The following is a 21,880-nucleotide window of genomic DNA, read 5'->3' as shown; positions in this document are numbered from 1 at the left end:
TAATTAGTGTGCTTTACTACACTGTGAAATCATATCTATTGCTCATGCAGGGTTTTCAAAATGAAGTCACAGTATAGAATCTGTATACAACATAAGTTGAAACATGGTAAAAATCACAACACGATGCTCATAGCCATGGAAAACCCAAATAACTAACCCTGACCACCTCTTCAGACCTCCAGTGAAGATAAGAGCAATTCTCTTTGACATGTGAAGATAGGTGGATGTTTCTACCAAAGAAAGGTAGAAAGAACTAGCCAGGAAGACATCTTCAATGAGCTCATTGTATTTGGTTAAACAATATCCCCTATCCAGTCTGAGAAGTTAATTATTGTTATTCATAGGTGGCATGCTGAGATCAATGGGAAGTTAATGTACCTTAAATATAGGAGGCAACCCTCACCCCTGCAGTGGCCATTCAAATCAATTCTTCCACTAGCAGCAAGGGGGCACACGAGAGAGTTCATGTCTCCTGAATCACAGTCTAACTTGCAGAAAAAAGAAAACAAATCTATTGTCCCAAACCCAGAGTCTTTACAAAAGATTTAATTCCATCCCTCAGAATTGAAAGCCCTCAGTAAGTGACAGTTCAGTCAACTCTTTCGGCAAAAGGGGCAATCAGTTTTATTTCATCCGCACACCATAGACTGAGTGCAGCTGACTGAAGACAAACAGAAGAGTCTGACCCTCCTCACAATGGTTGCAAAGAATTCTGCTGAACATTTTGTGTATTTCATTCTATATCTGTGTTCATGTTAATGGCATCATCAGGAGCGACTCTCTGGGAAGAACCTGTTCTTTATAATTGTTTGATTTACAGTTACAAAGATATCTAGAGATTTCTGATCACTTTAGATGCTGTGCAATACATTGTTGGACAGCAGTTGAGGACTTGCTCTGTAACAGCCTCTGTTTTCTTTCAGTTACCTAGACTGCTTAGAGCGGATCGGAGGGAGTGATTACCAGCCAACAGAGCAGGATATCCTCCGAACTAGAGTGAAGACTACTGGCATCGTAGAAACTCACTTTACATTCAAAAACCTCCACTTCAGGTGAGTCCATTTAAATAGAGCGGAATCACATCTCCCCACATAGGAGGGATTCTCCCCATCATATCAATGGATAATTGACCAAGCAAGTGCGACTGGGTTAGATATGAGGGAATCATTGAATGTGATAGTGTTTGACGTGATAAGTTGAATATTATAATAAATATGAATACAGCATGTAATAGGAGAGGCTGGTTGCCCTACTGCTGTTGCCTCGATGATACAGTACTGCTGTGCTTAATAGAATCAGCTTTCCTCACCCCTCCCCAACAGGGATCTCCACCCATCAGGTACAGAAATAAATAACAGACCAGAATCGCCGTCTTCCCCACAGATAGGGAACTTCTTCCATGCAATTACATAGATCAATGGCAGTCAAGAATTCATCAACTCCACATATAACCACATTGTACAAGTTGCAGATACTGGGCATAACCAGTTCAAATGTGTTTAAATGGTTTTCATTATAGTAAAGGGATCACACAGAACTCCGACCCCTCACAGCCGAGGATAATGCACAGAAAACAAATAATATGGCCATTAGAACCCAAATGTTAATGTCACACAGACGGGCACAGCCACCATTTACACTGCCTCAGCGTCAGATGACGTCGCAGAGGCAGTGAAGGAGCCGAGAGAGGTGGTGGACAGGTAGAGCTGAGTGTCATCAGTGTACGTGTGAAAGCTGACTTCGTATCTTCGGATGATGTCACTGAGGGGAAGCTTGTAGATGAGGAAGAGGAGGGGGACAAGGATAGATCCTTGAGAGACTCCAGAGGTAACGGTGCAGGAGCAGGAGCAGGACAAGAAGGAGGGGAGGGGGGGGAGCAGTCCAGTCACTGGGGGTGGGGTTGGGGAGGGGGGGGGTCGGTCCCCTAGGCACTGGGGGTGGAGTTGGGGAGGGGGGAGCGGTCCAGGCACTGGGGGTGGGGTTGGGGAGGGGGGGGGTCGGTCCCCTAGGCACTGGGGGTGGAGTTGGGGAGGGGGGAGCGGTCCAGGCACTGGGGGTGAGGTTGGGGAGGGGGGGGTCGGTCCCCTAGGCACTGGGGGTGGAGTTGGGGAGGGGGGAGCGGTCCAGGCACTGGGGGTGGGGTTGGGGAGGGGGGGGGTCGGTCCCCTAGGCACTGGGGGTGGGGTTGGGGAGGGGGGAGCGGCCCAGGCACTGGGGGTGAGGTTGGGGAGGGGGGGGTCGGTCCCCTAGGCACTGGGGGTGGGGTTGGGGAGATAGGGGTCAGTCCAGGTACTGGGGGTGAGGTTGGGATGGGGGGGCAGTCCAGGCACTGGGGGTGAGGTTGGGGAGGGGGGGGGCAGTCCAGGCACTGGGGGTGAGGTTGGGGGGGGGGGGGCAGTCCAGGCACTGGGGGTGAGGTTGGGGAGGGGGGGGGCAGTCCAGGCACTGGGGGTGAGGTTAGGGAGTGGAGGGGCAGTCCAGGCACTGGGGGTGGGGTTGGGGAGTGGGGGGGCAGTCCAGGCACTGGGGGTGAGGTTAGGGAGTGGGGGGGCAGTCCAGGCACTGGGGGTGGGGTTGGGGAGGGGGGTGGCGGTCCAGGCACTAGGGGTGGGGTTGGGGAGGGGGGGGACAGTCGCAGGCACTGGGGGTGGGGTTGGGGAGGGAGGGGGCGGTCCAGGCACTGGGGGTGGGGTTGGGGAGGGGGGGGGCAGTCCAGGCACTGGGGATGGGGTTGGGGTGGGGGGGGGAGTCGGTCCAGGCACTGGGGGTGGGGTTGGGGGGGGTGGGTTGGGGAGGAGGGGGTCGGTCCGGGTACTGGGGGTGGGGTTGGGGAGGGGGGGGGTCGGTCGGGGCGCTGGCGGTGGGGTTGGAAAGTGGGGGGTCGGTCCAGGCACTGGGGGTGGGGTTGGGGAGGGGGGGGGTCGGTCCGGGCACTGGGGGTGGGGTTGGGGAGGGGGGGGTCGGTCCTGGCACTGGGGGTGGGGTTGGGGAGGGGGGGGCGGTCAAGGCACTGGGGGTGGTGTTGTGGGGGGTGGGGTGGGGGGGGGGCGGTCCAGGCACTGGGGGTGGGGTTGGGGAGGGGTGGGGGGGTCGGTCCAGGCACTGGGGGTGGTGTTGGGGAGTGGGGGGCGGTCCAGGCACTGGGGGTGGTGTTGTGGGGGGTGGGTTGGGGAGGGGCGGGGGTCGGTCCAGGCACTGGGGGTGGGGTTGGGGAGGGGGGAGCGGTCCAGGCACTGGGGGTGGGGTTGGGGAGGGGTGGGGGGGCGGTCCAGGCACGTGGGGTTGGGGAGTGGGGGGGCGGTCCAGGCACTGGGGGTGGTGTTGTGGGGGGTGGGTCCAGGCACTGGGGGTGGGGTTGGGGAGGGGGGGGTCGGTCCAGGCACTGGGGGTGGGGTTGGGGAGGGGTGGGGGGGCGGTCCAGGCACTGGGGGTGGGGTTGGGGTAAGGGCGGGGGGGCGGTCCAGGCACTGCGGGTGGGGTTGGGGAGGGGTGGGGGGGCGGTCCAGACACTGGGGGTGGGGTTGGGGTAAGGGCGGGGGGCGGTCCAGGCACTCTGGGTGGGGTTGGGGAGGGGTGGGGGGGCGGTCCAGGCACTGGGGGTGGGGTTGGGGTAAGGGCGGGGGGGCGGTCCAGGCACTGCGGGTGGGGTTGGGGAGGGGTGGGGGGGCGGTCCAGGCACTGCGGGTGGGGTTGGGGAGGGGCGGGGGGGGGGGCGGTCCAGGCACTGGGGGTGGGGTTGGGGAGGGGCGGGGGCGCGGTCCAGGCACTGCGGGTGGGGTTGGGGATGGGCGGGGGGGGGCGGTCCAGGCACTGGGGGTGGGGTTGGGGAGGGCGGGGGGGCAGTGGCCAGGTTCTGGGGTGGTGTTTGTTTCAGACTCTTTCCCCTTCCCCAGGGTGTCGTTTGCATTTCGGAAGATTTTTCATTTCACTAAGTGACTTATTGTGAAGTGTATTATGGAATTCTCTGAGACAGTTCTAGATAGCTGCAGATTAGAGATCATGCGGCTCCTGGGAGTTGATCGCAGGTGTTTTTCACTAATTGGCCTGCGTGGGCGCTGACAGACTGCAGGGTTTCAATCATTAACCTTTTCAAGGACTGCCAGTGGTTTAACATAACAGATCAAAATTAACATTTTTTTTAAACCTACATTACTTCTTATAAAAGAAATAAATGTAAAACAAAGGAATTAAATTTAACGGATGCACACCAGATCAGCACAATTACATAACCCGTTTGAAACACAGACTAAACAAAGTATTATAAACAAAGGGTTGGTTCACTGTTCTCAGGCTAGTATACAGTACCCTGTACCCAGACTAGAACCCAGTACTCCCTACCCATGCTAGTTCCCTCTAATCTGTACCAAGGCTAATACCCTGTACCCAAGTTACTACTCAATGCCCCCTGTCCTGCAACCAGGCTAAGCCAGTGGCCAGCAACTACCTATTAACCTCTACTGAGTAGCAGTACCTTGAAACCTGTACAGTGATCTGTATTTGGTAATCTGACTCGTACCCACACCCTTGTATCCAGACCTATGTCCAGCACTTAATACCACGCTCCTGGACACAGCATCTGGTATCTAAGGCTGCTATCCTGGACCCAGTATGTAGGCTACTGTATATTGTGTACGCAGGCTCACAGATTACTACTATGGTATATAACTGGGATGGGCAGATTTACCCCTGTGGAACATTTATCAGGGTTTATTCCCATATGACCTGTATCCCCATGTGGTACATATTGGGATTGCACCCGTGTGTTATATATCAGAGTAATTCGATTGTTGTATTTAGCAAGGTTAGGCCCATGTATATCTACATATTTTGGGTTAGCCAAGTACAAGTGACAGGATCGGACAAAGTCAACATGGATTTACAAAAGGTAAATCATGCTTGACTAATCTACTGGAATTTTTTAGGATGTAACTGGTAAAATAGATAAGGCAGAACCAGTGGATGTGGTGTATTTGGACTTTCAGAAGGCTTTCGATAAGGTCCCACATAAGAGATTAGCGTGTAAAGTTAAGGCACATGGGATTGGGGGCAAGGTATTGACTTGGATAGAGAACTGGTTGGCAGACAGAAAGCAAAGAGTTGGAATAAACGGCTCTTTTTCCAAGTGGCAGGCAGTGACTAGTGGGGTACCGCAGGGATTGGTCCTTGGACCCCAGCTATTCACAATATATATTAATGATCTAGACAAGGGAACTAGATGTAATATCTCCAAATTTGCAGACGACACAAAGCTGGGTGGGCGTGTGTGCTGTGAGGAGGATGCCGAGAAAATCCAGGATGATTTGGACAGGTTGGGTGATTGGGCAGAAGCATGGCAGATGCAATATAACGTGGATAAATGTGAGGTTATCCACTTTGGTGGCAGAAACAGGAAGGCAGATTATTATCTGAATGGCAATAGATTGGGAGAAGGGGAAGTGCAACGAGACCTGGGTGTCCTTGTGCACCAGTCGCTGAAGGTAAGCATGCAGGCGCAGCAGGCAATTAAGAAGGCAAATGGTATGTTGGCCTTCGTAGCGAGAGGGTTTGAGTACAGGAACAAGGATGTCTTGCTGCAATTGTACAGGGCCTTGGTGAGACCACATCTTGAGTATTGTATGCAGTTTTGGTCGCCTTATCTGAGGAAGGATGTTCTTGCCATGGAAGGAGTTCAGCGAAGATTCACCAGGCTGATACCTGGGATGGCAGGAATGACGTATGAGGAGAGATTGGGTCGATTGGGCTTATACTCGCTGGAGTTTAGAAGAATGAGAGGGGATCTCATTGAAACTTATAAAATTCTGACAGGACTGGACAGACTAGATGCAGGAAGGATGTTCCCGGTGGTCGGGGAGTCCAGAACCAGGGGTCACAGTCTAAGGATAAGGGGTAAGCCATTTAGGACAGAAATGTGGAGAAATTTCTTCACTCAGAGAGTGGTGAACCTGTGGAATTCTCTACCACAGAAGGCAGTAGAGGCCAATTCATTAAATATAGTCAAGAAGGAGTTGGATATATTTCTTAAGGCTAAAGGGATCAAGGGATATGGGGAGAAAGCAGGGACCGGGTACTGAATTTGGATGATCAGCCATGATCGCATTGAATGGCGGAGCAGGCTCGAGGGGCCGAATGGCCTACTCCTGCTCCTATCTTCTATGTTACATGAGGGACTTTTGCCCCTGTGGTTATATATCGGAAGGGGGCGATAGTCCCCATGTAGAGTATATATTTGAAGGGTTATTCCTGCATAGCATTGATCAGGAGGGGGGGAAGTTATCTGAGTCAGTCACGATAACCAAGCTGATCTTCAACGTCACAAGATCTCACCAACATGCTCTGCCTTCTGCCAGCTTCCATTGTTGTCACCCACCCATTCGGCACATTCAGTTCACAGCCCCATTATCTCAGTTTTGGCCCTTCATATGGTCTTTTCCCAGCTGGCACTCACTCCATCACCTTCCAAGGGGCCAATCTACTGCCACCCATTGCAATTGCCTCACTGAAACACACGTTACTCCCGGGTGCTACCCACCATCCTCCTTGCACAGTGAATTTCAAAAACCTCCAGCCTCTACTTCTGTGCCTTTTGTCAGTAAAGAACTGTGAACTATAAACTAGTGTCGTAAAATCGCCAGTTGGTGAAGACGTATTGGTATGGCGAGAAGATATGTACATAGAATTACATAGAATGTACAGCACAGATACAGGCCATTTGACCCAACTATGCCGGTGTTTATTCTCCCACATTGGCCAGCTGGAGAAGGTGGACACACAGTCTGCTTACTTGGTGCAAAATGAAATCCAAGCCAGAATAGATCAGATTTTCAGCAACTTGGAATGACTTGAAATACTGACCAGCAAAGAGCCTCCAAACAGACGGCCGAACGCCAACCTCTGAGTGGATCAACAGAAACTCCTCCTCTTCATCTCACCCTCTCATTCATTTCTCTCTCATGTGCTTAATCTATGCCAGTCACCTCAACTACTCCATGTGGTAGCAAGTTCCACATTCTAACTACTCTCCGGGTAAAGAAGTTTCTCCTGAATTCCTTATTTGATTTATTCGTGACTGTCTTATATTTATGACCCCTAGTTTTGGATTCCCCCACAAGTGGAAGCATTTTCTCTACATCTACCCCATCAAACCCAATGTATGTTGGGTCCGGCCTCAAAAATGGTCTATAACTGACTGCTAAAAGCAACTGGCGTCTCACTGTCACTGTCCCGTGCGACCTGTCGGGAACTGAATGGCCTGTGCCCACTGCCTCCTCAGCCAAGGTCAGAAACGTCATGTTAATGGAGTTGCGGCCACAAGGACACATTCTACTTCTCCATGAAGGATTGCATGGGAGCATCACCACCACAGTCTCCTCTGGGCTTTCAGTCTCGGGGACAATAAATTATGGAAGTTAGGCTGGATGTTGTGATCCCTATCTGTCACTACCACATCCCCATAGCTGAATGAGAAGATCCCACTGGTTTGTCAGTCACCAAGTCTTAATTGTTATATTTTCTTCACAGGCTGTTTGATGTGGGAGGTCAAAGGTCAGAGAGAAAGAAGTGGATCCATTGCTTTGAAGATGTGACAGCAATTATTTTCTGTGTGGCACTGAGTGGCTACGATCAGGTGCTCCATGAGGATGAGACCACGGTGAGTAGGGCCCCAGGAGACACTCGGTGTAGGCCCGATGCCTGATGTGTGCGCTGACAGTTCATGGAATGAATGTTCAGGTCTCTGTCCTGCAAACAGAACTGCGTGTGTGTGTGTGTGTGTGTGTGTGTGTTCTCAAATAGTTGTGTGCATAAAACTGTAGAAGTGAAATTAAGATTAAATCTGCCTCTTCACGTAGAGAGTCTGAGAAGGGAGTTTGACAGAACTTGAATAGAAGGGAGGAACAGAACTGTGACTCCTCTTTTATCTGCGGGTAGTGGGAGCATTGAATTATAAAAGTAGTATCATTTGCGTTTAATAAGATTTTTGTTTTTCAAGCGGTGTAAAGTGCTGTGAGAGGCTGATTGTTGTCTCTGCAGATGTCCGTGAGATACTGAGTAGATGTGATGTGTTTTGGCTCTTGTGTATTTATTTTATTCCATACAAAGAGTTATGCTGCCTCAGGTACACAGTTTGACTGACGTGCTGGGTATCAGTCTAGCTGTACTTTATCTTCTATTGGAAATGTGTTGATCTTCACCATTTACATAGAGGCACAACGACTTGTTACCTGGTGCATTGCTGGTCGTTCTTTTTCCTAAGATATTAACTTTCACATTTTGCGATGCAATGAAAAATGGCTTAAAAATATGCACTTTATTTTAAGGAATCTGAAAAATAAAGCAACGAAGTAATTAATGTAGAACCAGGGCCCGAGAATGGAGCGGGGACCTACCTTGTTGGATTTTTGCAGCTATTATAATCCAGTTCCAGGATTCTCTGACCTGTCCAACCAAGCCTTTCTAACTCAACAGGAAATGACCCTCTGAAAAGGATCTGGACTGTTATAAATGCACATGCAGGATTTCTAATGCAACGAATGAGATTCCAATTGATGCAGAGCAAGATTTTCAAGTCTCTGACATGCATGTGTTAATAGAACAAGTCTTGGAGAGGTCAATTATTATCCCAATATAGACTCATAGTCCCCTTCATGTATCCCCTCTGCCTTTAAAACTATTGTAAACAGTAGGCTGATTGTTAGGATTGCATCAGCGTTAAAGGGGATATGAACTAACGATTTTGCTTCCCAGGTCCAATAGTGTGTCTTTAACTTGATGTGTTTTTATAATATCCCAGCATTCCTTCCTCTAGGGGTAATCAAAGGCCAAGTGATTGTGTGTACTGATGTGTTCAAATGATGGTACACACCTGTACGTTTTTGTATTCTGGAGCTGAGCAGGCTGGTTACTGTCAAATTTTCTACCAAGTTTCTCCACACTCAAAGTGTAATGTGTAAGGAGTTATTGATGCAGGACTATCATTGTAGGGTTATCCCTGCAGAAAACTGGAATCGGCCTGAACATACATTTGCATGTTACCATTCCAAGCCATATGGATTACCATGGAATTCTGATCCAAGCAAAGATGTCCAGTGATTCCCACCCATTCCCAGTGACTGTCAGCTACTCCTCTGTGCATTGTCATTCTGATGTCCAACTCCATACCAGACTATGAGTCGAACTCTGCCAAGTACAAGCCCCATTCCTGGTGTGTGTACCCAATACTTGTTTCTTACATTTGTTGAATATACAATCATCACATAGGGCCACATTTTTCATCTTCACGTACAGCACCATCAGCAGTAAAAAGGTGAAGGAATCACATGGTGTTGTATTGTTTCAGTGGTGCTAGCAGTCATCATGGCCTTGTGTGGACTGCCTTAAACTTGTAACTTGCTGAGATAGTTTATGTAATGATGAAACAACCCCAACACGACAACAGCCACCATCACTGACAGCAATACACCTTCGCTGACTCTTTCAATTTTATTTTTTTAACATTTAATTTTACACAAATCCATTGGGACAACACAACAGTTCTGGGGGCATGTTAAGAGTATTGTATTCCATGAGATACATCACCATGCTCATCGATAGCAAAACATAACAGTAATAAAGAATGATCTATTTCATTTTGTACAAGCAGATTACCAACTATACTAATTAGCATTTAGTAGTAACCCTTTTGGGGACATAAGGGTGATATAAGAGGGTTCCAAAGAAGACAGTATTGAATATATATTTTTCCCACAGGATAGTGAACATGTGGAGCAGGCTCGCAAAGAAGGTAGTTGATTTGGGTTCAATTGACATCTATGAAGGGATCTGGATCAATACTGTTGATAAAGGAGATTGGGAGTTGTTAATAATGCTGATTGATTTTTTTTGGAGGTAGAGGCAGAATCATAGTATTCCTTAAAATAGGAATCAAGAGGTGATGGCAGTAGTCCATGATACAATAATCATACCGCCTTTTGGATGGAGCAGCTTGTTCAACTGAAAGCCCTTTTCCTACATTGTTATATTGAAAGGCAATGGGAGAGTATTTTCTCTGTTTTCACAAGTCAAAATGACCTCTGGTGGTCACAGGTTAAAAGTGCATTATAATTAGACATTCAGCCAATGTAATGATGTTATTAATAGATACAAGGAAGTTCAGTGACTACTGCGTTACTCTGATAAATGGGATGGTCTGGGATAACAAAATGCTGAAAGCCTGAATTGAAAATAGACGATCCATCAGCATCTGAAAAGATAGGTTAAGATTTCAAGTAGAGATCCTTCATCAGAAAGGTCTGATCATAGCATTTTGTTAAAGTGTAATTACTATGCCCAAAGTGTTCAACATTGAAAGTAGCAGAGGGAGGTCTGATAATGTTGTCTTTCTCCACATCACTTATTGATTTTATTCAGCATCTTCCAGCATGGGTCTGACTGAAAGAATACAAATGATCATTGCTACAATAATGTGCTGTTGTTCAAATCTTTCCTCCTTGGAATATCGATTGGTCACGTATGTGAAGTTTCTGTCCAAGTGAACAGATCTGTGAGACTGGGAAGGGTTGTGGCAAGTTTTTCGAACTGCGACTCCCTTGAAGGGAAAATGCCGGTGTGGGCAGTGGAGAGTAGGTGCAAGAGTGAAATAGGCTTTTGCATCATGTTCGATGAACGCTAGGTGGCAACACTGTGAACTAAAGCAATGTCAATCAGTATTTAGGAGCTGTCATTGTCGTCAGTGAATGGCATAGCTTAAGCTGTAGAACTGAATTACATATTTTAATCATACTGAGGAATCTCTAGAAGCAAAATGCAATCAAAATGTGCTATTTGTGTGAATTTTCAATGGTTTCTGGCTAAATTCCACTCTATTCATTATGTAAAGAGACGCCCCTCTAGGGCATGCTGCATAGATGATAGTGATTTATTTTGGATTGCACTGTGACATAACAGTGTGCCTTCAATGCCGTGTGACCATCCCATGACTCTGGGTGTGCTTCGTCCTCCTTTTGCCTGCTCTCTTGGTATCACATCCCCGGGGGAAGGAGGCGGCCCTCCAACTACAGCCTCACGCTACAGCCTCTTGACACCATTCCACCACCGGCTGACTGTTGCAAACAAAATGCTAATAATGAGATTTTGAGAGACCAACCCAAATTGGCAGGTATGAAGCTTCTCTTGACCAAGAATTGAAAGCAGCAGTGCGACCTCTGGCCTGGACTTTGTCACAAGCTCCTCCCACCACCATATGCCATGTAGAAGACTTTCAAGTCTTTTCCAAATTTTTTCTTCTATCTTTTACTTTGCCTTGGCACATGTCCTGTAAAATGTAATGTGGTTTTTGTTTTGCTGTCCATGTGTTTGGTAGCCTTCCTTTTGGCACTAGACAAGTGTCTTCATGAGCTGACATTGTGGTGTTCAGTGGTCTACAAACTTTTTAATCTCTGTTAGTTCCTTCACTCCAGCCTATCTAAACCCATCTTTAAGTCATTGCTGCTAATAAAAAAAAAGGTCATGGCAAAGTCTCAAAGGTCAGGAAGAGGTCAATCACCGACTGTTTTCAAGTCTGGATTAATTCAAGGATCTCTGACATCCTTGGTTAATGTATCCAATTAATGTTTGCCACTGCTCTCTGGTTGCAAGGTTCTGCATGGATTCTGAGCCTAGAGATAGAAAAAGGCAGCAAGTCTTCAGCTGTAGTTCCCAATACATGCATGGTGCATGATTTATACCTTGTGTGTGTATGTGTATATATAATTAAATGATTTTTAAAAAAATAGATGCAGTTATAGCGTTGTGTAAAATGTTGAAGTAGCATTGACCTTCTGTAATTAACTTTGTACTTAATATATAAATTGTAAAATTAGATCTTTGCAGAGCTGTCAAGATAGAATTGCTGTGGTTTGGTTCCAAGTGTTTGCCATAACCAAGGGCGTTCTTTCTGTTTCAGAATCGCATGCATGAGTCGTTGAAGTTATTCGACAGTATCTGTAACAACAAATGGTTTACAGACACTTCCATCATCCTCTTTCTCAACAAGAAGGACATATTTGAGGAGAAAATTAAGAAATCTCTGCTAACTATCTGCTTCCCCGAGTACACAGGTAACTAGGCCACCACAGACAACTCTTGTGGCTAGGGGGGGGGCGAACACACAAGTCTGAAAAAAGGCAATTAAGATCATTTGATAATTTATTTGGAAGTTCCGCAGCTTGAATTTACATTCTTTGAATGTTAGTGTGTGAACTCGTTAAGCCTTCATACTCTCAATGTTCAAAAAGTTTACTTTCAAGGCACTTGTGTCAGGAAATAGAACCACAATGTTATTGGTTTATGAGCGAGTACTAGTTACATATGGCAATAAAATGATCTTGAATCTTGAATCTTGAAATGTGATGAGATGTCCAAAATAAGCCAGTACTCCAGGAGATGACGCACCCTAAGTCCATCAACAGAATTCTGAACACAAAGTACAACTAACCCTGGTCACACGCACTCCCCTTCAAATAGCAGAGATACACTCATCTAGATTACAGGAAAAATTTGCTATAATCATGATGCAAGTAAATCGTGATGCAAGTAATTCCTAATTCCTCTCGATTAGTTTAGGAGTAATTTAGTCAGGATTTTAAGATAATGTAAGCAGCATGCAAGGTAAGGTGGGCTCATTATAAAGCAGGGTGGGGATTTAGTTAAACATAATAAGTTAAACTTCAAAGGAAAACTGGAATTGCATTACCCATGATGAGGGACAATTCAGAGGGAGTGGGAGTGCTGCACTGCCAGAGGTGTCGTCTTTCAGATGAGACGTTGAACCAAGGCCATGTCAGGAGGTTGTAAAAGATCCCATGGCACTGTTCAAAGAAGAGTTTTCTGGGTGGCTTGGTCAATATTTATCTCTCAATTAACGTCATAAAAAACTGATTATCTGGCCATTTATCTCATTGCTGTTTGTGGGGGCTTGCTTTGTGCTGTTTGGCTGCTGCATTTCTCTACATTGCAACGTCAGTGAGAAAGAAAGACTCTAAGAGAAGGATGAACCAGCTGTGGCTAACTAAGGAAGGAAAGGATGGTATCAAATTGAAAACAAAAGCATACAATATTGCGAAGAATAGTGAAAGGCCAGAGGATTGGGAAATTTTTAAAAAGCAGCAAAGGACGACTAAAAAAATGATAGAGAGAGAAGTAAGCTAGCAAGAAATATAAAAACAGATGTTAAGAGCTTCTACAGGTATATAAAAAGGAAGAGAGTAGCTAAAGTAAACATTGGTCCCCTAGAGGAAGTCCTGTTACAACTGTACAGGGCGTTGGTGAGACCACAGCTGGAGTACTGCGTACAGTTTTGATCTCCTTATTTAAGGAAGGATATACTTGCATTGGAGGCAGTTCAGAGAAGGTTCACGAGGTTGATTCTGGAGATGAAGGGGTTGTCTTATGAAGAAAGGTTGAGCAGGTTGGGCCTATACTCATTGGAGTTTAGAAGAATGAGAGGGGATCTTATTGAAACATATAAGATTCTGAGGGGGCTTGACAGGGTAGATGCTGAGAGGATGTTTCCCCTCGTGGGGGATTCTAGAACTAGGGGGCATAATTTCAGAATAAGGGGGCACCCTTTTAAATCGGAAATTAGGAGAAATTTCTTCTCTGAGGGTCGTGAATCTTTGGAATTCCCTTCCCCAGAGAGCTGTGGAGGCTGGGTCATTGAATATATTTAAGGTGGAGATAGACAGATTTTTGAACGATAAGGGAGTCAAGGGTTATGGGGAGCGGGCAGGGAAGTGGAGTTGAGGCCAAGACCAGATCAGCCATGATCTTATTGAATGGCGGAGCAGGCTCGAGGGGCCAAATGACCTATTCCTGCTCTTACGTCTTAGGTTCTTATGTTCTAACCGTGACTACACTTCAAAAGTATTTCATTGGCAGTGAAGCGATACTAGGAGAAGGCTGCTGTCGATTCTGAGAGAGGTGATACTAATTGATTCCTAAAAGCCAGAGATCATCATGGATAGCAAAGCCTCTGGTTAACATTTGTACAAAACTAGAATAATTGCCTAACTAAAATATCAAACCCATCATGGATAATGCATTTCAAGTTTTACCTTTAAGACATTTTTTATGCTAAATCACCACCCTGCTTTATAATGAGCCCATCTTATCTTGCATGCTGCTGACCTTGTCTGTTCAACTCATGATATCATCTACTGGAACAGTCCATACAAAAAGACAAAGCACAATTTTACCAATAATAGAGTCAATTTATATAGTGCCTTTACCATAGAAAACTATCCCAAGGTGCTTCACAGAGGCATAATCAAAAACAGTTGTAACGTAGGTTCCAGATTTTATTTAAGGGATTTTGCTTCCCAATTGCTGCCAATTTCCTGGCTTGGTTGCACAGATCCTTGATTTCAGAGTTACTGCAGGCCTCTGGTACATCACCCAATCTTCATGTGTCATTGTAGACTGAGTTTTGGTAGGCTCTTCCACCATGGAAGGCATCACAGCTAATTTGAATCCTGTTCTCGGAGTACGTGCGCGCACACACACCTGTCACAAGGGGGATAGGGTATCAGTACACATGCATACAGAAGCCCTCGATTTTAACCTAGTCCACAGGGCGGATTCGGGTATGACGGCTGTTTTACACCCGGCCCGATTTTACGCTCTATTGAAGACACTTTGCAGTACCAGTCTGAGACTGAACATATGTGTCATGTAACTGCAGATATAGATACATAAAAACTAAAGCAATTGTTAATCCCAGTTGCATGTTCTGAACAGTTGCCTGCAATTGCAGCGGAATCCGGCAGAAGCTTGGCCGAACCCTTAGAGAAACGGTCTCCATCTCCATCTATGCCATTTCTGCGGGGTTTCCCGCCCAAGTCATGGCGGGAGATCGGGCGAACCTTACCCGCTGTGGAAATTCTACCCCAATGCGTTTATTTTCAGATCTGTGTCTCTGCGAAGGTTTTTATTAAAAATATTTCCCGACAAGCTTCCAAAGAAGCAGAACAGACAGCGAGACCACAGAACGTTTTAGCCCTGTTACTCACTGATTTAAAGTCTGTAGTAGATGTCTAGCACCAGAAAAAGCAAGAACAACCTTAAGTGTTGCTGATGCTATTTTTTTTTCCTGTGTGTTTGTCTCTCTCTCTCTCTCTCTCTTTCAGGCCCCAGCATGTTTGCTGAAGCTGTTTCTTACATTCAGTCCCAATACGAGAGCAAGAACAAGTCAGCGAACACGGAGATCTACACACACATCACCTGCGCCACCGACACCAATAACATCCAGTTTGTTTTTGACGCAGTAACCGATGTGATTATTGCTAACAACCTGCGAGGGTGCGGACTGTACTAGGGTCAGTCGGGCGCTGTAAAGGTGGCATTTTTGCAGACAATTCCGCCACCGGTTTTACTTCAGATTAAAACAAAACAACCTATTGTGCAGCTGCTGCTCGGGCACAGAGCGGAATTGGACAGATTTTATCTTCACTTGCATACACACGTGGGCCAGGCAGACATGCACACACGCACGCACACACCATGACACACGCACACACACACACACCACGACACACGCATCATGCCCCTTAGGGCGAAGTTATAATGCCACTTTCGCATTGATGTTTTGGGTGTGCCTCAATGCATAATTGGCAGTATAGCTCAGGAGACTACTGACAGCAGTACAACCAGGACGTGCGAGTCCCTCTTCCGGGAGGCCGTCTCATGTTGTTTGGAGTTTGCATCGAGTGCAGTATAACTGCATCCCTACTGGTACTGAGCCATTCACTCATACACAACCATTCACATTTTCAGCCACGCACGCACACACACACCTGGTTCTAACGCTCAGGATGCACACACACACACATTGTGCATGCTTATGTATTTTTCTTTGATGCAGTCAATATTGCCTATTCCCATTCTCTCTCCTCTGCCTTTTATTCATGATGTTTTCAGTTTAACTAAATTTATCCTTGGATTCACTTTACCTGAAAGGTTCCTCAAATTATTTTTATTTAAAAAAACGAGCATTGTATTTCAGAACCCATACTATTCAGTCACATTTGAATTTGATGGAGAAGCTGGTTTCGTTTAGGTTTTTCTTGGTGCAGTTGCTTAAATTAGAAATGTGACTCACTTGGGAAGAGATTGCTCAAGGATTGTTGAGGGATTGTCGGCCTTGTGCTGGGATCACTTGGAGCCCGGGGCTGTGTCGAAACACCAGTGACTGGGCACGTGTTATCTGGTCCGCGTGGGCCCATATTATCTGGTCCGCGTGGGCCCGTGTTATCTGGTCCGCGTGGGTCCGTGTTATCTGGTCCGTGTGGGCCCGTGTTATCTGGTCCGCGTGGGCCCGTGTTATCTGGTGCGTGTGGGCCCGTGTTATCTGGTCCGTGTGGGCCCGTGTTTTCTGGTCAGTGTGGGCCCGTGTTATCTGGTCCGTGTAGGCCCGTGTTTTCTGGTCAGTGTGGGCCCGTGTTATCTGGTCAGTGTGGGCCCGTGTTATCTGGTCAGTGTGGGCCCGTGTTATCTGGTCAGTGTGGGCCCGTGTTATCTGGTCCGTGTGGGCCCGTGTTATCTGGTCAGTGTGGGCCCGTGTTATCTGGTCAGTGTGGGCCCGTGTTATCTGGTCAGTGTGGGCCCGTGTTATCTGGTCAGTGTGGGCCCGTGTTATCTGGTCCGTGTGGGCCCGTGTTATCTGGTCCACTTCGGCCCGTGTTGTCTGGTCCACGTTATCTGGTCCGTGTGGGCCCGTGTTATCTGGTCCGTGTGGGCCCGTGTTTTCTGGTCCGTGTGGAGCGCGGGAAGCAGTGTGGTAGATGTGGGCAGAACCAGTCAGTATTGAGGCCGTGTTTGAATACTGTCCATGAATCTGTCCTCTTTGGGTTTTGCACTGTTAGAGCCACAGATGTTGGAACCCAGTAACTCTTGATATTTGTTGTACCTAACACAATCGGTCAATCGGTAGTGTAGAGCTCATTTCCAAAACTTTGGTTAGAATCAGACAGCCATTTGGCCATCGTACCGGTGCCGGCTCTTTGTAAGAGGTTCAGTGGCAAAACGTGCAGATTTCTTCAAATCTTCAAAATATTAAATAATAGCCCTTTTAAATACTTCACAATTCTAACTTCTTGTAAACCCTGTGTCTGTGTGTGTGGGGGGGGGGGGGGTAGGGCGGGAGATCCACTAACATTAAAAATATTTATTATAAATCAAAATATATACTAAAAACCACTATATATATTAAAGCTGAAATAATATATTACAATAAAATACAGATGACTTAAATCAAAATAATATAACAACATAGATTTTATTTTATGTCTGTCCCAGTAACTAGAGATTGGCCTTTCACAGGAGGCTGATCTTTAGTATTGTTTTTGGGAGGTTTGTTGATACACTGAGTTTTTCTGCAGTGTCCCTCCCTCTCCCCCAGTCACGGAGCACGTTTCCACATTTCTGGAATGACTCCAGTGCCATAAATACCGCGTTCGCCTTCTAATTGCATAGAAGTGCCTGACTGGCTACTGGCTGTCTGGGGGATGGAAAGGTTCAGAAATGGCTTTCTCCAATGTTCCTGAGAACACTGTAGGACACAGTCCTGTCCCTTTGAGAATTAACAGGACTGCACTTAAAGTTTTGGACAGAGAGCTCTTGGTATGGAAGAGACAACAAGCGGTGTTTTATATTCGCTGTTTTACACAGTTATTCCATTTGAGAGTTGCGGACATTTCCTTCACCTGCTGTATAATTCCAGCTGGGTGTTTATTTGTTCCCCGGCGAGGTGATGCACAGCACTGTAGCTGTCGAGTAGCTCGAGGAAGGCAAGGTTGAGTCAGTGGCCCGAATTTTATCTTGGGGGTGGGTCGGGAGTGTGGAGGGGGCTGCAATACGGTCAGAAAACCCCGGGTTTCCCTCTGGCCCTGCCAAATTTAATGGCAGGGCCTGATGAACATTTAGCTTGTCAGTTTCCCGCCCGCAGCCAGCCAGATGGAGAGGCTGGCTGGCTGTCAGGCGGTTGGGCCTGCGGCACCAGGCCACAGAGAGGAGGGAGGGATTGGGGGGGGGGGTTCGAATGATGGAGATCGTGGAGAGCTCGGAAGGTGAAGGGCTGGGAAGGTGGAGATTGTAGAGGGTTCCGAAGGTGAAGATCATGGAGAGCTCAGAAGGTGGAGATCGTAGAGGGCTTGGAGGGATGGAGATCATGGAGGGGTCGAAGGATGGAGATCGTGGATGGCTCAGAAGGCTGTGGGTGGGGGGAGTCGGAGGCTGGCGGGGGGTGGGGTCAGGGACCAGGGGGAGATCAGAAAGGTCGGGGGCAGGGAAGGGATGTCCAATCATGGGAGCTTGGTGAGGCAGGAAAGCTGGATCCAGCAGGTAAATGGAAAGGCACATACCTCCTGGGTCCAGCAGGTAAATGGAAAGGCACATACCTCCTGGGTCCAGCAGGTAAATGGAAAGGCACATACCTCCTGGATCCAGCAGGTAAATGGAAAGGCACTTACCTCCTGGGTCCAGCAGGTAAATGGAAAGGCACTTACCTCCTGGGTCCAGCAGGTAAATGGAAAGGCACTTACCTCCTGGATCCAGCAGGTAAATGGAAAGGCACTTACCTCCTGGGTCCAGCAGGTAAATGGAAAGGCACATACCTCCTGGGTCCAGCAGGTAAATGGAAAGGCACATACCTCCTGGGTCCAGCAGGTAAATGGAAAGGCACATACCTCCTGGGTCCAGCAGGTAAATGGAAAGGCACTTACCTCCTGGATCCAGCAGGTAAATGGAAAGGCACTTACCTCCTGGATCCAGCAGGTAAATGGAAAGGCACATACCTCCTGGATCCAGCAGGTAAATGGAAAGGCACTTACCTCCTGGGTCCAGCAGGTAAATGGAAAGGCACTTACCTCCTGGATCCAGCAGGTAAATGGAAAGGCACTTACCTCCTGGGTCCAGCAGGTAAATGGAAAGGCACTTACCGCCTGGATCCAGCAGGTAAATGGAAAGGCACTTTCCTCCTGGATCCAGCAGGTAAATGGAAAGGCACTTACCGCCTGGATCCAGCAGGTAAATGGAAAGGCACTTACCTCCTGGATCCAGCAGGTAAATGGAAAGGCACTTACCTCCTGGGTCCAGCAGGTAAATGGAAAGGCACTTACCTCCTGGGTCCAGCAGGTAAATGGAAAGGCACTTACCTCCTGGATCCAGCAGGTAAATGGAAAGGCACTTACCTCCTGGGTCCAGCAGGTAAATGGAAAGGCACTTACCGCCTGGATCCAGCAGGTAAATGGAAAGGCACTTTCCTCCTGGATCCAGCAGGTAAATGGAAAGGCACTTACCGCCTGGATCCAGCAGGTAAATGGAAAGGCACTTACCTCCTGGATCCAGCAGTCCCCGCCTTCCTTTAGCTGGCGGGTTCCCCGAGGCCAGGGAAACTGCCTGCCCACAGTTAAATATGCAGCCTCATTATAATATTTAAAGAGCCAGCCCACCTCCTGCGAGCGGGTTGGCTGCCAGTCCTGCCTCCGTTAAAACCAGAAGTAGATGGGTTGGGTTCTGGATTCAGATTGTTAACACTTTAACCTCCCACCTGACCCCAACCCACCCATGTTTTGGGGTTAAAATCCCCCCCCCCCCCCCCCAGTGTTTGAGTCAAGCTATGTTTCATTGAAGGACAGACTATGTTGTGGAATAGTGCCTGGTCTCTCCAAGATCCTGGAGACCTGAGTGGTTCACTCTCTCTGGCACTGTACATGATATCACTGCAATAAATGACAGCACATAACCAGGAGCAGTATTAGAGAATGAACAACCAGGCTCAGCCCCTGAGAGTTCCACCTCTTATTGCTGGCTTCAGATATCTTCAGTGACTAATTAGATAGTTCTGTGAGCCTGGCCAGGACAGGCTTGCACAGGGAAAACTGGTACACAGAAGAGTCCTGGATAGGACCCTGATTGTGACAGCATTCAATTACCTCAAATTGCTTTACTTAAGGAAAGTGGACAATGTATATGACATGGGATGGAATGGTGCATGTACCAGAGCAGGCCCAGGAGTACAGGGTTGCTGGGTATTGATTCATGTACTGGTACCATACCTAGAACCAGGGCAATGATGGGTACTGGTTCATGGTACCAGTATCAGCCACAGTAGCATAGGAGTCTTGGGTACTATTCATTTACTGGAAACGGAACCAATATTGGCAGCTTAGGAGTGATGAGTACTGGGTCACACACCAGTAGCAGTAGCACTGGACTACAAATGGAGTTTGGCAGTAAGACCAATGCATTCCTGTTCTAAAAGTTAATTTCCATACTGTTTCCTGGAGTAATGATGGGCTCTGACACAAGAGGGTAGAACCTGTACTGGTGGGTACAGAAACAAAAATCAATACAGCAGCCGATCCCAACTGGCCTCTCTGCAGAGGAACATGTTTTACAAATCTGATGTGGAATATACACTGTCCTCTTTCTATAGATGGGATGTAAGAGTTTGTGGTTTGCAGGCACGCTTACTTTGTTGAACGATGATTCATTTCTGTGGTGTTCAGTTGTTGCTCCCTCATAGTTACTTCCTGTGGGGACGTGGTTGAGATATCCTATGCTGTTGGTTGGACGGTTGTTGCTGGTTGTATGTTGCAGTTCTACTGTCAGTATTAGTGTAAGCCTTCGAGGCCACCTGCCAGCTTCAAACCACTCACATAGGTCTGCCAATTGCCATGAAGGTCTTGAAGACCAATTATGCACATTTACTATTGAAAATTGCCCACTAGCCCTGTACCATACTGGTATTCCTTTCCAAAGTATTAACCACAAACTGAGTGGCCTTTTGCAGTCCTGTCTACCTAGTGCCATAACATTAATAGGAATGGAGTGCTTCAGGTAAGTGAACCGTGTGGAACACAAGAGTAAATCTTCATCCAAGACCTAGTTGTAAGGAGGTCCTTACTCTTACAGTATGTGCCAATGTTGAGTGGCAGTCTCTTAGTCACCTCTGTGTAGGATTAGGAACTGTAATGTAAGCTCGAGTGAGTGCTTCAGCTAACTTAGTGCTTTATTGGTTATCACATGTGACTCAGGCTGTACTTACAGTCATTTTGTAACAAAGTGAGTATTCGTCTGTTTATACATTAGATCGTGTCATTATTTATTTCTGTTGTTAATGTATTTATTAGTAAGATGTCAATAAAGTGCCAGCTTTTTCCTAGTGTGTGCGTTAGCCTCTTCTTTGTGTCTGGCCTAATGATGCTGAGTGCATTCTTTCATTCATTCTTAGATCTACGATTCTGAGATAAGGAATCCATTAACATGCTTTTCTCCAATTTCCAGGAGATTTAAGGAGTCAAAGCAGCAAAAAAAAACAGTGGAATAATCTCAGTCCCCAGATATCTTCAGAACATCTTTTAATATTGTTTTACTCAATGTGCTATTGCCAACTAATGACTGACCATCATTACTACCCCAAACTGGGATATCTGGACTTCTCTCTCTAGTTTCCAATAGTAATATCAGCTACACACATTCAACTTGGATGTACAGTCACTAATGCAGGTTCCATTGATTCCCAACCCCACACAACCACCCCAACTCACACTGAAAACTAGTCCCTCTCCAGATGATGCATAATGAACGTCCAAAAGTCTCGACAGTGTAAATGTACATCACTGGCTGCAGTGTGTTAACTCCACACGATGGCACCAGCATCCACATATGTTGGCTCCTCAGTCCAAGGGCTTCTCATTACCATGCTGTGATTGCCAGCCTCCGGGGGTAGATTTTGCGCTCGGGCTAGGTCTGTCTTTTGTTGTTGTGGCACTGCTGCTCGGGTGAATCAAAAATGAAAACACTGAGAGGAGAGAAGTAAGTTTAGCCTCTGGTTTCAACCTGGACCTTA

The 21,880-nt window shown here is 47.1% G+C and overlaps 1 protein-coding gene across 4 annotated transcripts in view; it reads left to right on the top strand.

Moving 5' to 3' along the window:
* Positions 1 to 21,880, top strand: part of LOC147116308 (guanine nucleotide-binding protein G(o) subunit alpha) — a 381,614-nt gene that overhangs the window by 344,058 nt on the left and 15,676 nt on the right. For 2 of the 4 annotated variants that reach the window (XM_085991159.1, XM_085991160.1), the window contains 4 exons: positions 924 to 1,052; positions 7,519 to 7,648; positions 11,939 to 12,092; positions 15,159 to 15,304. In XM_085991159.1, the coding sequence (XP_085847285.1) occupies positions 924 to 1,052; positions 7,519 to 7,648; positions 11,939 to 12,092; positions 15,159 to 15,304 (559 nt within the window). Of the gene's footprint in view, positions 1 to 923; positions 1,053 to 7,518; positions 7,649 to 11,938; positions 12,093 to 15,158; positions 18,255 to 21,880 lie in introns of those variants that run through there. The other 2 variants (XM_085991163.1, XM_085991161.1) reach the window with 2 other exon arrangements.

This window comes from Somniosus microcephalus, chromosome 6 (assembly GCF_052327205.1).
Source record: "Somniosus microcephalus isolate GS21.2 chromosome 6, FLI_Smic_1.0, whole genome shotgun sequence".
Classification (NCBI taxonomy): Eukaryota; Metazoa; Chordata; class Chondrichthyes; order Squaliformes; family Somniosidae; genus Somniosus; species Somniosus microcephalus.
The sequence above is the reverse complement of the archived record's forward strand: the minus strand, read 5'-3'. Positions and strand labels throughout refer to the sequence as shown.